Below are 15,771 nucleotides of genomic sequence, written 5' to 3'. Positions count from 1 at the left end.
CTTCTTGTCAGCAAAGTTGGTGCCGTTATCGCTCACCAAATTCTGTGGAAGTCCAAAACGACAAATAATAAATTCCCAAATAAATTTTTTGATATGTTTCGCGGTTGTTTGGGTTAAAGGTTTTGCTTCTATCCACTTGGTGAAGTAGTCGATGGCTACCACTAGGAACTGAACATTTCCTGCTGCTGTAGGAAATGGGCCTGTCACATCGACGGCCCACTTCTGAAATGGCCATGAAGAAGTGACTGGAACAAGTTCATTCTTCGGGCGGTGCGTGTTGGGTGCGTAAAGCTGGCAAGACCTGCATTTTCTGATGTATGCCAGTGCATCCATATGCATCCCCGGCCAAAAGTATCCCGCGTTGTTTAGCTTAGCTACAACAGCGCGGGGGCCTGCGTGTACTCCACAGATGCCTTCGTGTACTTCCCTTAGGAGGTAGTCAGCATCTTGGTTGTCCACGCATCTTACGAGTGGGCCAAGAAAGTTACGTCTGTAAAGGATGTCATCGATGAGTTGATAGTTCAGTGCTTTACAGCGTAGTTTTCTTGCCTGTGTTTTGGATTCTGGTAGTGTACCTGCCGCAAGGTATTTTATTATCGGTGTCATCCACGTTTCCGAGCTGGTTTGGATGACACAAATTTCCTTGTGCGGGACCGAAGGTGCCTCGAGGAGTTCAATGCGGATATCCTTTCCTAAGTGGGTGAAGGCTAATGATGCAAGCTTGCTTAACGCATCCGCAGATTTGTTTTCACTTCGCTTGACGTGTATGACTTTGCAGTCATTGAAATCGCGCATAAGGGATTTTGCTTGTGCGAGGTATAGGGACATTGTGTCGTTCACGGCCGTGTACGTTCCGTTGATTTGATTGGCTACCAACATGGAATCCACGTGGGCTTCCAAGTTTTTCAACCCCATCTTACGCGCAATTCTCAGCCCAGCCAAGAATGCCTCATATTCGGCTTCGTTATTCGTACTTGGAAAATCCAGTCGAATAGCGTAAGTGTACTCTTGGCCTGCTGGGTTGGTTAGTTTCAGCCCTGCGCCTGAACCCTCGTTACTGGCTGCTCCATCAGTGTAGAGTCGCCAGACGTCATTGATGTCTTGTGCTGGAGAGGGTTGAGTCTCTTCCTGGCACTCTTTTTCCCGCGATGCAGGCACTTCTGCAATAAAGTCGGCCAGAACCTGGCCTTTTATAGCTGGTCTTGGCTTATACTTTATCGCGTATTCCCCCAACTCGATTGCCCATTTGGCTAGGCGTCCCGATAACTCGGGTTTGCCTAGGACGTTTGCAAGTTTGAAGTTGGAGAGAATGGTGATTGGGTGACCCTGGAAATATCGTCTTAACCTGCGTGAAGCATGTATAAGTGCTAAGACTAATTTTTCGAGGGTAGAGTACCGGGTTTCTACGTCTGTTAGGATACGGCTGACATAATAGATTGGCATCTGGATGCTTTTTCGATCTACTAGCAGTATTGCCCCGGTTGCTCTATCTGTTGCGGAAAGGTATAGGATTAACTCCTCTCCCGCTTTAGGCGCTGTGAGCGTTGGGAGTTCGATCAAGCGTGACCGAATCTCCTGAAAAGCTGCTTCCGCTTCTGGTGTCCAGCGGAAGTGCGTTTTCTTTAAGCAGTTTCTCAACGTTGACACGAAAGGAAACGACTTTTCTGCGTGGTTTGCCAAAAAGCGATTAAGTGCCACTAGTCGTCCATTCAATGTCTGAGCCTGTTTGATGGTAGTAGGTGATTCCATTTTGATAATGGCTTCGACCTTTTCAGGGTTCGCTCTAAAGCCATCTTTAGTGACGATGACCCCCAAGAACTTCCCTTCTTCCATTCCAAAGGCACACTTGCTCGGGTTGAGCTTCATGTTTATCTTCCTGAGCGTGTTGAAAGTTTCTTCGATGTCTTTCAACATCGCTTCTGGGTCAGGGCTTTTGACGACCAAGTCATCCATGTAGACTTCCAAGTTCCTCCCAATTTGGGCATGAAACTGGTTGTCCATCAGGCGTTGGTATGTGGACCCGGCATTCTTAAGTCCGAATGGCATCATTTGGTAACAAAATGTGCCATCGGGCGTCCGAAATGCGGTTTTGTCCTGATCATCAACGGCCATGTGGATTTGATGGTACCCCTTATACGCGTCCAGGAAGCATTTAAGGCGGAACGGTGCCAACGAGTCCACCTTAAGATCAATTTCGGGTAACGGATAACAATCTTTGGGGCATGCTTTGTTCAAGTCCTTGAAATCTATGCACATGCGCCATTGTTTGTTATTCTTCGGTACCATAACGGGATTTGCAACCCAAGTTTGATATCTACTAACGCGTACGATACCTGCGTCAAGGAGTTCCTTGACTTGGGTTCTACACGCGTTAGTTTGTTCTGGCCCCATTACTCTGCGCTTTTGTACGATCGGCGTAACAGCCGAATCGCATTTGAGCTTATGCTCTGCCTTACTTCGGGGTACACCAGTCATGTCAGCTGGTGTCCACGCGAAGATGTCAGCGTTTTTTTGTAATAAGCGCTTGAGTTGGGTGCGTGTGGGATCAACAATTGTCGGGCCAATGGTGACGGCCTGGTCAGGGTACTTGCCATTGAAGGCCCATTTTTCTGGTTCGGTGATGGTTGGTTTAGCCATCTTTGGTTTGGGTTTAGATGAGACAGATGCGATGCATACCTGGGGAATGCCGGTGATCATCGCTACACCCTCAGCTGTTGGCCATCCCATCATGCCGTGGACTGAGGATACCACGGCGTTGAATCTTGCCATCCCATCTCTCCCGAAGAGAATGTCGTATGTGTGGTGTGGCTTCCTCATCACGACAAAGTCCACATCTTCTGTGCGGGAGTGTTTCCCGTCCGTAAGAGTGACGGGGAAAGATAGGATACCCAGGGAGGTGTTTGTGCTGCCATCAAACCCTTCCATCGAGGCGCAGATCGTTTCCAGGCGTTCCTTGTCTTCGTCATCTAGCTTGTCAAAGAACTGCCTGTACATCACCGTTGACGAGGCGCCGTTGTCAGCAAGAGTGCGAGAAGTGATGTAGTGCCCCAGCTGGCTTTTGATGACGATAGGGCCTTCTTTGCTGGGTCCTCCTGGAACTCGCGGGAAGCGCACCTCAGCTTCCATCCACGCACATGGTTCTGTCGTTCGCCTTTTTCTTCCTCTGATCTTACCATGAACCATGTTGATGCTGATGTCAACGGGCTTTCTTCCGTTGCCTCGGTACCGGTTGTCATTTCTTCCTCCCTTCTTGATTGATGCCACCAGGTGTGCCAGCCTTCCATCCTTGACGAATGCTTCAATAATATCCTTCAAGGATGTACACTCTTCCGTACCATGACCTTTTGTCCCGTGGAAGTCACAGGATTTACTCTGATCCGCATTAGGTCGCTGCCGGATCATTGGAGCTTTTGGCCACGGTAGCTTTTCAGTGGCGAATATCTCCGTGACGCTTTTGGTGAGTGGCGTCCACCTGTGCTTTTGGCTTGAAGGGTGTGTGTGATTTCTTCCGCCAACAAGAGGGTGAGAGCTGGATGAGGTGTCAAAGTTTACCCTTGACTGCCAGATACCTAGCTTCCTCTTTTTGTTCTACCGGGCGATCCGGACATTGTTCTCTCTTGTCCTCTGCGTGTAGAGGTGTGTACTCTGGGGAAGATCTCTTCCCAGTTGCTTTTCCATCTCGGCAAAGCGCTTTGCCGCCGTCATGATGGCATCCCATGTTGATGGCATGCCATCCTTACCCGTCAGTGTGCGGATAAGCTCTGGGTATTCGGCGCCTTGGATGAAAGCGGCGCGAACAAGATCTTCACTTATGCTGCCGAGACTTAGCTTTTTGGAATTGAAACGGGTGATGAAGTCTAGTAAAGATTCATCCTCCTCTCTAACGCAATTGAGGATCGTCCACTGTTCTTCAGTATATTTCCTCTGTTGGCTGAAGTGCTGGCTGAACTTATTCTGGAAGTCCGCCCAATCATAAATGTGGTGGACCGGCAAGCGATCGAACCATGCCCTGGCCGCTCCGACCAGAGTCATCTGGAACATGTAACACCACGTGGGTTCCGTCCAGTTACTGACGGTTGCCCCGCAATGAACCTGTTCAAATGGTCGTCTGGGTCGGATAGACCATCATAAGTGCCAATGTTGGACATTTGTTTGGCACTTCTCGGGGCGATTGCTTCCGCAATGTCCCTTGCGAACTTTGACTTTCCTGCATTTGTAGCAGTTGGTCTAAAGGTTTTGGAGAAGTCACGCGGGTTTCTCTCCGCATTTGTTGGTTTAAAAGCTTCCCCAAAATTCCTTTTTGGTTGGAAGTCCGTTTCCTTACGCTTCCCTTTCGCCTTATGGCGAGGGTTTGCGTCGGTATCGGATTCTTCCCTCTCGTCGTCTGAGTACTCGCACTCACTGTTCATATTGAGGTGTTGGCGAGTACTACCGAATTCATCAGCCGGTTGAACTGAACGCAAGCGTTCATCCAATTCAGCTTGGAACTCTCTTTGACGTGCTTCGGCCCACGCCTTCACTTGATCTAGTGTTTGGCGAGGGACCCTTGTTCGTTTTTCCAACTGGGCATCAGTGAACCCCAATGGAATATTTACTGCACTTGCCCCGGCTTGGTTAGCCGGGGTAGTGTTCGTAAGATTTGTATAACCGCCGGTGTTCCCAGTTACTGGGGTTGTGGTCACCGGGGTTTCTTGGTCACTTACTGGTCTTGGGACCGGAGTAACGTTAACCATTTCTTCAGAAACTTTGAAAAGACTAAGAATTAGTTCTAGCTTTTTATGCACGGATGGCGCCAATGAAGAAACACTAAGTGAACCCTGGACAGATTATAGATAATCTGGGGGTTAAGTAATGTTTCCCACGAGGATGAGGTCTAGCAGAAAGTTGCTCTTCAGGGGACCTGCAAAACAGACACAGTAAGCTCGTCACTGAGAAGGGGGGGTTCCTCCTTGTGACCACCCTCCGGCGTGAGAATCAGACTAGATTGCTCTGAATATAGTGTATATTAAGAGATTGCTAGATAAGATTGAGATATCAGATGATCTTACCATTCCAAGGTGTTGGAGTATTTATAGCCGAAGGTAGGTTTCCTAGAAGGTACTGCCGGCTGAATAGTATTCCTGTTCCACCAACAGTGGACTACGCACAGGCCATGCTGGTTGGTGGGTAGGCTACGGCCAACAGTAAAGGTCGGCTGTATACTGTTCCTTTACAGCCGGCTACGCACTGCTCCACCAACTGTAGGCTGCGCACGTCCCCTCGTAAGGGTTGGTGAGTAGGCAGCGGCTAATAGTGACAAACAGTACTAGAGGGTGCTCCTCCTCGTATTGTTGTCGGTGAGCTGTCACCCTGTGATTGGTTCATGAGCTGCTCTGGTCAATTTATCTGTTCCGCCCATACCTTAGTAGGTATAGTACGAAAGACCTTCCAGAAGCATACGGACTGGCTCATTTGGGCGGGAGTATTCCCGCCTTGCTCATTCCTTCATGTGACTACTGAAGTAGCTAATGCCTTGTGCGTGTAGCCTTGCTGTTAGTGCGGGTAGCCTTCCCTGATGGCTTGTATCCGCAGCTGCGGGAACAGGCGGGGTACTTCACCATTGGGAGGCTTTCCCTGCAGGTACAGCTGGCGTACTGCGCGTAAGGTTCTGTGAGCATGGTGGGTCCTGCTGGAGCAGTTGGTCATTGCGCAGACGTCCCTGTTCAAGGTGAGTCTTGCGGGTCCAACTGGGCTCTGCTGGGACCTACCTCTTCAAAAGTCTATATCACATTATCACTTAACATACGAAGCAAAACATATAGCTAAAATAGTGTATCTAGCTATTAAAAATAAAGTATTAATAAGCTAAATTTAAAATTTCCCAATGAATAAAAGTAGTTAGAACGTTGTTTGACTGTGTCACCTACCATACAAAAGGGCAAATCCGTAATTTCACAATGAACTCGGTGCATGTCTTGTATGCGCGCAACTATTGTTTTCTTTAATTTTTCCCACTTATAAATATAGACACAACATAAATGCATAACCAGCACCAAGCTGCTAACTATAATAAACCTTCAATGGCTATTTCATCATCCATTTGCCCCATGCTACCTTTCTTGATATTGTTATTAACCGGTACTACCTTACACGCTAACGCGTGCTATACGTCGATCATAAGCTTTGGAGACTCGTTAGCCGATACCGGAAACCTAAAAGAATTCTCAGTTAGATTAAACAGTGCACCACCCCATTTCTTGCTTCCACCTTATGGTGAAACATTCTTCCACAAACCCACTGGTCGGTGCTCCGATGGCCGCCTTATCATCGATTTTATTGGTACTATATATATAACACACTTGGTTTTTCATATGTACACATATATAGTTAATTTACCATTTTGTAATATTTTTGTTTAAGCTGAGAGTCTTGAGATGCCGATGATACCGCCATCCGAGGTTATTTGGAAAAATAGCATGATTGAAATAGGGCAAGGAGTGAATTTTGCTGTGGCAGGTGCGACCGCTTTGGATTCGTCTTTCCATGAAGCTCATGGGGTGGTCAATCAATATACCAATGTGTCTTTGGGTATAGAGTTGGAATGGTTCAAAAGTTGGTTGCCTTCTGTTTGCAGCAATGGGTCAGGTAACCGAGTCTAACCTATATGCTTGGCATATTTTACGAGTGTTTTTGATCAATTTCGAAATCCGAACGAAAATAGTTTAATACTAATATTATGTATATGTAACTAGATGGTGTGTAAGGTGTGTGTGTGGTGGTGGGGGTGGGGGGGGGGGTATTTAACACGTGATGGCGCGTCAGCATATGAGTGATTTTTATTTTAAGGGTGTAGTGGTGTTATCGTCATTTGCAGCCCCCTTTTAACTTTTTATTACTATGTTCAAACATACATCGACGACAAATCTATGCCCCCCCCACCCACACCATTAAAAAAAAGCTACTTTTAGAGGGGCGATGTTATAGCCTATTATCGCCCAAAAACCCTGCCAATTGTCGCCCACTGCGTTCACCATAAATATTAAGTAAGTTGATATATTATTTAGTTTCCTTATTATATTTGAATTAGGTTTCCATATTGTTTTATTCCTAATTTATGACTTAGTTTTGCTATATATTTATTCTTAGTTTAAAAAAAATACATAATCAATTTTTCTTCTTCTCTTTTAATATTGCAGCCTAACCCGCTCTATAGGTATATTAAAAAATTGAACATCTCAAATCGATCTCTATTAATAAAAAAGAAAAATTGAAATCCGGCCTGACCAACTGATCTTACTAATAAGTAATAACCGGTCGATTCAGGCAAAGAGGATTTAAATATACTCAACTAGGGCAATTATATTATTGTTCTTTGAGAAACCATTGTTGTTTACCAACCGTGTGACTGAAGTTTATGTGTTGCAATCCACCCACCAACCTTGGCAACAATAACCATCACCAACCGAAAAGAATATTTGAATTAATCAACATGTTAACTTGATATATTCCATTTTCACAAGTGTAGTGATAACGACTTTGTGCGGGCTTTACTTTTTTATTCTCTTAATTATAGTTATTAAACAAAAAAAGACTAATACTTACAAGCTTCCTGTTTTTTAATTAAAATAATTTTAAAACTAACATAAACAAATATATTTTTTATATGCATTTATAAAGTTATCATTCTAAGACAAACTATGAAGACTGAGATAGTAAATTTGAAAATCCGATAAAATCATCGTTCAGCTTCACCAATTCAATATGCCGGACAAAAAACACTCAGACCAAACAACAAAGAGCTTGTAGAACAATGGTATCAAAATGTTTGTTAAGCAACAACTTCTCAAATGGTGAGACTATTAGTGTAATAATTTGTCATTAAAAAATTAGAAGGACTTGTATGAGTGGTTCCAATCCAACATAAGAACATTATTGTTAGATATATAAAAGGCAAGTTGGAAAATTTAAAATTTTCAATTTGCCCACCAAAATATTTAGTTTCACGTCTCTAGTTACACTTTTAAGCACAATACATTTATTTTAACTTAGGTCATAAAGGTTTTATGCTTTCACAAGTCGCACAAAACTTACAAAATATATATTTGACGGTAGAGTAATGAACTCAACCAAGTTATCGCCACGACCACGCTGCAACGTGCCGGTTTAAAGCATCTTTAAGGAGACTTTGGATCCTTTTGAGCTTTCGGCGAGGTAGCTGGTGTAGGAGTTATAGTTCATTTGCGAATTAAGTTTGAGTATCAAATTGTTTGGGATCTATAAATTGTTTATATTAAGTGATGATAGGAGGGTTTAACTACCGTGTTGTTTTAGTAGTTGATTTGTTTATAAAAGAAAACACAATTATACATGTGACCAGTTATTTAATTTAAACTACCGTATTCTTTCTCAAAGCTTCGTTTTTAGCAGGATTGGCTTTGCTGTTCAAAAGGGGGTTGCGACGCAGCTTGTTGCCCGTTTACCTGCCACTTTATTGTAATCGTTTTATAGTAAATTATATAAAACTAACAGACAATTAAAGTCAAATAAATTTGAATATTAACTTGAATTACAAAAAATAATAAAGTTAGAAAGTTGTATTCTTTCTTTTGAAAAAGTTTCATTAGTGAATGGCCATTTAAGTTTTGAGCCACAGAGAATATTTGTTTATTAACATAAAGACGAAAGGTAATTAAAAAGGGTCAAATTATTGCTATTATGATTTGGATATCTTATCTAACTATTACATATATTTATAATATCAAACTAAACAGTAATCGATTTCAGATAACACTAAATATTTCCACTATTTCGTATTTTAGCATTTTAAAACTTTCTTTTTTAACATTTTTTTATTATATCTTCTAATTTATAACTCATAACGTTTTAATAATTCAACAAGTTGCTGAAATAGTCGAAAGTAAAGATTTCCCATTTTCTCGCGATAATAAGAATTCTGTGTGTTACAAATTTCAAAAATAAATAACATATGAAAAGATAACCTTTGTATCAAAGTTATATATTAAAAGTTTAATTATTTTTTTAAAACGGTAAATTTTTTTTTCTCTGTTTAGTCATCACACTCATCAATTTGTAGAGCCCTGTTATTAATAAATTAGTCCCTTTAAATTATATAGTCAATTAAAAAGATTAATTCATTAATTTCAAAATAATAAAAATTAGTTCTTAATTATAATTAATTAGGTTGTGTTTTATCATTGTAGTTATTTAGTAGTTAATACCTAAGTTAATTAATAATTTATAAAATAAACAAAATTAATCGAGGGTTATCTTAGATTCTCAAATCTTAACTAATGATATAATTTAAAAGAATTTGCTTCAATATTTTTATATAATAGCCAACAAAACAAACATAGAATTGTCTTAGTATTTCATACAAAATAACCTAATGGCAAAAGTTTACCGTCAGTTGACCCAACTTAAGCGTCTCCAAGTTACTCCAGTTCTGGAAAAAAACTCATCCATACGAAAGCATACAGGTGGTAAAACCCAAATACCCTCTATAACACATTAGATTTATTTAATTATTTTTAAAAATAATATTAGATGATTGATGAGGTAAACCGTGCCAATAAGTTTTAGCACATTTAACATTAGAGGGGAAGTGGAGATTTGGGTTGAAAACCGCAAAGTTTTAAGTTCGACTCTGATCCCAACCGAGTTTTATCGCAATGGGAATTCGGGCAGCGAGCTTTTCTCGAAACATGAGATTGTGGGTTTGGGCCACCTAACGATGTCTGTCGGCGTATGAAGTCGTCTTTTGTTATTGGGTTAACATAGGTAGCCAGCTTTATTTGTTAGTTGTTGAAAAAATGATGATCGAGGTAAACCGTATTATTAGATTAATAACTATTAATTGGAGTTACATAGTAACTACAATTTGCAAGTTTAAACTTAATTTTTTATCATATCATATCATCTCAATCTATTATATATTTATAAATAAAAGTAGTTTGTTTGAGTTATGATATTTAAATGTTTATTTACAGATTGTAAAAACTTTCTTCGAAATTCCTTAATTCTTATGGGAGAGATTGGAGGAAACGATTACAATCACGCAGTAATGATTGGAAAATCCATTGATGAACTCAAACCATTTGTTCCTCTTGTTATTAACACCATCGTCTCGGCTATTAATGTAGGTATTCGCGATCAAGTACAAGTATATATAACCACATAAAGTACATTGCTAGATGCATTAAATGTAACTAGTTCATATGTGACATGTAGGAACTCATTGAGTTTGGGGCAGAAACGCTTGTTGTCCCAGGAAACCTACCGATTGGATGCTCGGCTGCATATTTAACGGTTTACTATGATTCTGATGAAGTAGAATACGATAACACAACAGGTTGCATGACCATGCTGAACAATTTTGCTGAATACCACAATGAATTGCTAAAAACATCATTAAATCAAATCCGAGAAGTTCATCCTGAAGTCAATATCATCTATGCCGATTACTACAACGCTGCCATGCAATTTTTTCGATATCCAGAAAAATACGGTACTTATTAACGACATTGGCTAAATGTATCCCAATATGCTTGTCTCACCCTCCATATATATGGTCACAGTGGTGGACCTAGAAAAAAATTTCACACGGGTCGGAAGAGGGTCGTCATTAAAATTTTATAGGGGCCGGACGAGATGTTAACATATATTATTACCTCTTAAAAAACCTTTTTTATAGAATACGACCGACCCCTACACTTATAATGTGGGTCCGCCGATGTACGGCCACACGGGCATATAGAGTGTGATACATGGGCTGAAAGAGGGTGGCTACACAATTATAAATGTGTATCGAGGATGGTATATGTACATAGAGTGAAGGAATGCGTACATTCATTATAAACATAGAGAGAAGGGGGGGGGGGGGGAAGGTTCTTTTTACTAAATTCAGTAACTGCTAACATCTAAAAGGTTCTTTTTGCTAGAAAAAAAAAGATTAAACATTATATCATGGCAAAACTTTAATTTTTTTTACTTGTACTGTTGTAGTTAAAAAATGTTCATATAAATGTAGACCAATCATTTTTAACTCTTAAATACATATAAAATTTTTCTACCTTTTTTTTTAGAAAAAAGTAAAAAAACTAATTAATTTTCTCATTGCCCATATATCAGAGAGTTGACAAATAAGGACACACTAGAAGTTTATAAATCTGTTTTAGCTTTATATCAAAACAATTGAGAAAATGGAACTTAAAGGGCCCAATAATGAATTTACTTTTTCAATATAAAATACCGTACATTTTGATTTAATTTTTATATTTTATAACTCTCTTTTAAACCTCATAGAGTCAAGATTTAACCCAATATTACTGATACTCATACTTATGAGTTATAACCACAACAGCCCACATTGAAATATATTGTGTCAAAGGGGTGTGTTAAGCACTAATTGATTTAAAATTACTTAAAGTCAGTGCTATTTAATCAAACTAATGGTCAAGATGCGCAAGTGATTTTTTTGGAATGAAATATTATAGGATTCACAAATGGAGCTCTAAAAGCATGTTGTGGAGGCGGGGGACCGTACAACTATAACTCGCTGGTAGAGTGTGGCGATCCCTCAATTATAAGTTGCGCTCAACCCGAAACGTATGCTAATTGGGACGGCCTGCACTTAACAGAAGCGGCATACAAGGTGATTTTCAAGAGTTTATTCGAAGGAACATATACTACACCACAATTTCATTCTTTGTGTCCTACATCACATGTACAAGCAAGAGATTCGTCGTCAAGCTTAGTTCAAAGCTTCTAGCGTAAGTAAATGAAGCGTGTAAAGAATTGCATAGGTTTTGTTAATAATTTGTGATTCATATTTAATTAATACGATGCAATGTAATATAGCTGGATGTATATAAGCATATATCCTCTTCTAAGTTCTATGTATCGGTGAACACCTATTTGGATACTTTTATTGATTTTCTTTGTGTTTAGAATGTGTACCGAACTGGAACAGAAAACATCAATCTTACACAAACTGAACCAACCAACCTTAAAGTCTTCTTACATGTACAAGTCAAGCCCAACCCCTAGCTTTTGCCAAGCCCAAACCTACTCAAATTTTAAATCTCAATTCAAAAAAATAAATAGATAAATAAAAAGGAAAGAAAAAACAAACGAGTGCAATGGCATTAGCGTTTTAAAAGCAATATTAAATTTAATGAAAGACAATTAAGAAAACATCTCCCATAACATCAACAAACCACATAAAAGTTAATTAGAGGATTCCTAAATTCGTTAAGTTACCGAATTATGTACACGCAAATCATATGGTTTATTTTGTTAATCGATTACATATTTTAAAGAAACTATATGAAATACACCAAAAACTGCACCCTATACCTTGTAATCACATAACATTTGTTAATTTTTTAAATAAATAAAAAAATATATATAGTAATATCGTACTCAATATTAAAGAGAATAAAATGCTTGTTTAAATAGTGTATTATTTTTCTTTTATATAAAAAGTGAAGTATTTTTATATGAAAAAGTTAATATGAAAAAATTATGACCATTTAAAAATGGTAAAAGAAAGCTGGTTAAAATGAAAGTTAAGAAATATATGGGTAAAGACGAATGACTAAATTGCAAGCATATATTTTTGGGAAAAGTTAAAATACAAATATAGACAAAAATAAGAAGTGTGAGAAAAATTGAAACCACACAAAAACCCCTAAAAAATTGATTAAAAAAATCATAACTCAAAATATATAAAAAAAAAGAAAAAACTTAAAAAACTAAAATGTTTTTCCCCGTTCAAAAAAGAAAACAAAAACGATGAAAAGACACAATGCCCAGGAAAAATACACAATGACAAAATTAAAGAAAAAAACACAATGATAACTAAAAAAGGTACAATAGATCGCAAAAAATAACACAATGTATAACATCCCCAAATTTTCGATCCAAATTTGATAACTTAATAAAGTTGAAGGATAAAAAATATCCCAAGATATATAAAGGGAAAATTAAGATAAGGAAATAAAAATTATTTTGTAAATAAGAAAATAAAAATATTCCATAAAGAAGTCCATCTTATATTAAGAAAAATGGGAAGAAGAGTCCATCCCATATGAAAAAATGGAAGAAAATGTAAGAATTTCACATGAGTATAAATAAGGAAGATAATACTCATCCCACATGGAAAGTAAGAAAGAAATGGAAGCTCTTTATAAGAAAGAAAGTTTCCATATAAATATTCTTTTATGCCTAGCATGCACCAGTGGTCCTAGTGGAGGGTGTGAAGCACCCGACGCGCACGAGCGAGGACGAGGCCGATGGCGATGGCGATGGCGAAGGGCGATGGGTGCTTTGAAGACGCACTTTGCCCTTCGCACGCTCACATCGCCACGAGCCGCTTGAGAGCCGTCTTATTGTTTTTGAAAAGTGAAAACAAGACCAAGAAGTGACAAGCTACCAAAGGCAACAAACCAAGAATGAAAAATTGTATTTAGGAACCCATCGTGATATGCGATGAGTCCAAGAATAAGGCCATCGCGATACGTGATGGTCTGTTATGACTCAGCGACACGTGTCGCATCCGGGTGACACGTGGCAGACAATAGGGCTGAGTCATCATGCCACGTGTTTTCTCCTACCATCGCGATACGCAGTTTTGGCTATTAAAGGGAGGGTCACGTCACCCTTCTCCCACACACCAAAAATCTCACACTCACTCTCTCTCACACACACAACCTTGTTTTGCGTGCCGAGCACCGTTTTGCGTGTCGAGCACCATTTTGCGTGTCCAGCACCGTTTTGCGTGTCGAGCATCATTTTGATAATTTAAACTCTCGTACGCGATATAGAGTAGAAGTGCTGCTCGTACAAGCTTAGGTGTATTAACTCCGAATACTCGCGTAAGATAGGGATTCTGCCTAAGCTATTACTTTATTATATTTCATGGTTTGAACCATAGTCAAGGGTATAGTCTAGACCTTGTTCAAAATATATAAATACAAAGGTTAAGTTAAAATAATGTTTCTTTAAAATTAAGAAGTATAGCATTTATATACATGAGAATATAGTTAAAATATTATTTCTTCATGATTAACAAATGCAAGCTTTAACCTACAAAGGGTATAGTCAAAATAGTTTTTCTTCATGATTAAGAAACATAAGATTTTATATACGAAGGTTATAGACAGATGACGTTTCTTCTTGAAGAAGAAACTTAAATTATAGAAGTTTCTTCATGAAGAAGAAACTTAGTACATGATTGGCAAACAAAGAGAAAGATTTCAGATAATAATATTTTATTTAAAAAATGATAGACAAGGTTTAAAGCTATTAAAAACCAGACTAAAGGTCTGTAGCTGGTTTAAGAGACGATCCGGGTATTTATACAAACCTATTTTATTATAGGTTAATCATTCATTCATTCATTCATTCACAAAGGTTTTCAAACGAGATCACCACATCATTTAGATTAGACAATCACAGGTGAATACGTTAAACCATTTAAATCAGTCAAGATAAACGGATTGTTTATCTTAACAAAGTCAGTCAAATATTTTATGAGATTACGTGATCTCTAGCATAAAGATTTAAGGGATTACGTGATCCCTAATATACAAGATAGAAAATAAAAGCAACTCAGACCGAGTACACATGTGTTTGGATCCTAACATAATTAGATAGTCTATCAATCAAGGCTACGTGACTGCAGATTAGAGATCATAATAAAAGTTCTCCAATGAGCATCAGTTCCCAGGGAACCATAATTGTGGGTATGACAGTGATACAATCCCAAAAATAAGAGACGTTTCTGCTGAGATAGTTCAAGAAAACTATCTTGGTAGTCAAAGAAAGATGTATTAAATGTTTTTAGAGTAAAAAATTCACCAGCATATCGCTGACATATTCCCCCCCCCCAACATTTCAGGAAATAAATTAGTGTGGTAGCAAGGAATTATAGCCACTCATGGGGTTAGATGCTCGCAAGGTAGAGATGGGTTGGTTTTAAATCATTCAAATATTATAAACAATATTTGAACATGATTTGTAAATTCAAACAAGGTTTATAAATCAAACACTCGGGTATTTATTATCCGAAAATATTTTCAATTAAATTAATATTTTATTATAAATAAAAGTTTCAAAATATATTAATATTTTATTATAAAATAAAGACTTCCGCTAAATAACCCGCAAACTCTGAATGGTTTACAAAACATGTACCAACTACTGGTCACACGTCTAGTCCCTTAGTTGGGGTGTGACACAATGCCCAGCAAATTATAACACACTGTTGAGTAATATAACACAATATGAAGAAAAACATATACAATGTCAAGGAAAAAAATACACAATCAATTACGAAAATAAATACAATACACAATGATAAACAAAATGACACAATGATCTTTTTCCTTTAACATTGTGTATGTATTTTTTTCTTTCTATTTTTTAGAACATGGAAGTAGGTGGAAACATTTTTATATTTTATTTTTTTTTTGTTTTTTTATTAAATTTAAGTTATTATTTTTTTATTTTTTAAGAGTTTTTTTATATGATTACAAATCTTATCATGCTTCTCATTTGTATCATCATTTATAAAATAACTTTACCCTAAACAATTAAAAATGAGGGGTAAATGTGTATGTGTAAAAGTATATATGATCTGAATATTTAATGTCATAGTTGATTGAATGAAATGAGTTTTCTCCTCTCCCATTTCTCTCTTCCTTTTTCAAACATATAACAGTTTTGGACATAAATGTTTGTATAATCAACTATTTCTTAAACAGATTGTTA

General features: G+C 38.3%; 1 protein-coding gene across 1 annotated transcript; it reads left to right on the top strand.

The window, feature by feature from the left end:
* The first annotated feature begins 5,930 nt into the window (after positions 1-5,930).
* LOC143616210 (GDSL esterase/lipase At1g28610-like) lies at positions 5,931-11,898 on the top strand. The gene is made up of 5 exons (XM_077089105.1): positions 5,931-6,318; positions 6,400-6,624; positions 9,987-10,135; positions 10,228-10,504; positions 11,493-11,898. Exons 1-5 carry the CDS (start codon positions 6,018-6,020, stop codon positions 11,765-11,767), a joined length of 1,227 nt encoding a protein of 408 aa, XP_076945220.1. The 5' UTR covers positions 5,931-6,017; the 3' UTR covers positions 11,768-11,898.
* Positions 11,899-15,771: the final 3,873 nt, after the last annotated feature.

This window comes from Bidens hawaiensis, unplaced genomic scaffold (genome assembly GCF_021521415.1).
Source record: "Bidens hawaiensis isolate Kalapana, Puna unplaced genomic scaffold, B.hawaiensis_p1.1 tig00046176_1, whole genome shotgun sequence".
In the NCBI taxonomy this organism is placed as follows: Eukaryota; Viridiplantae; Streptophyta; class Magnoliopsida; order Asterales; family Asteraceae; genus Bidens; species Bidens hawaiensis.
Note: the sequence above shows the minus strand (reverse complement) of the source record. Positions and strands in the feature narration are given on the sequence as shown.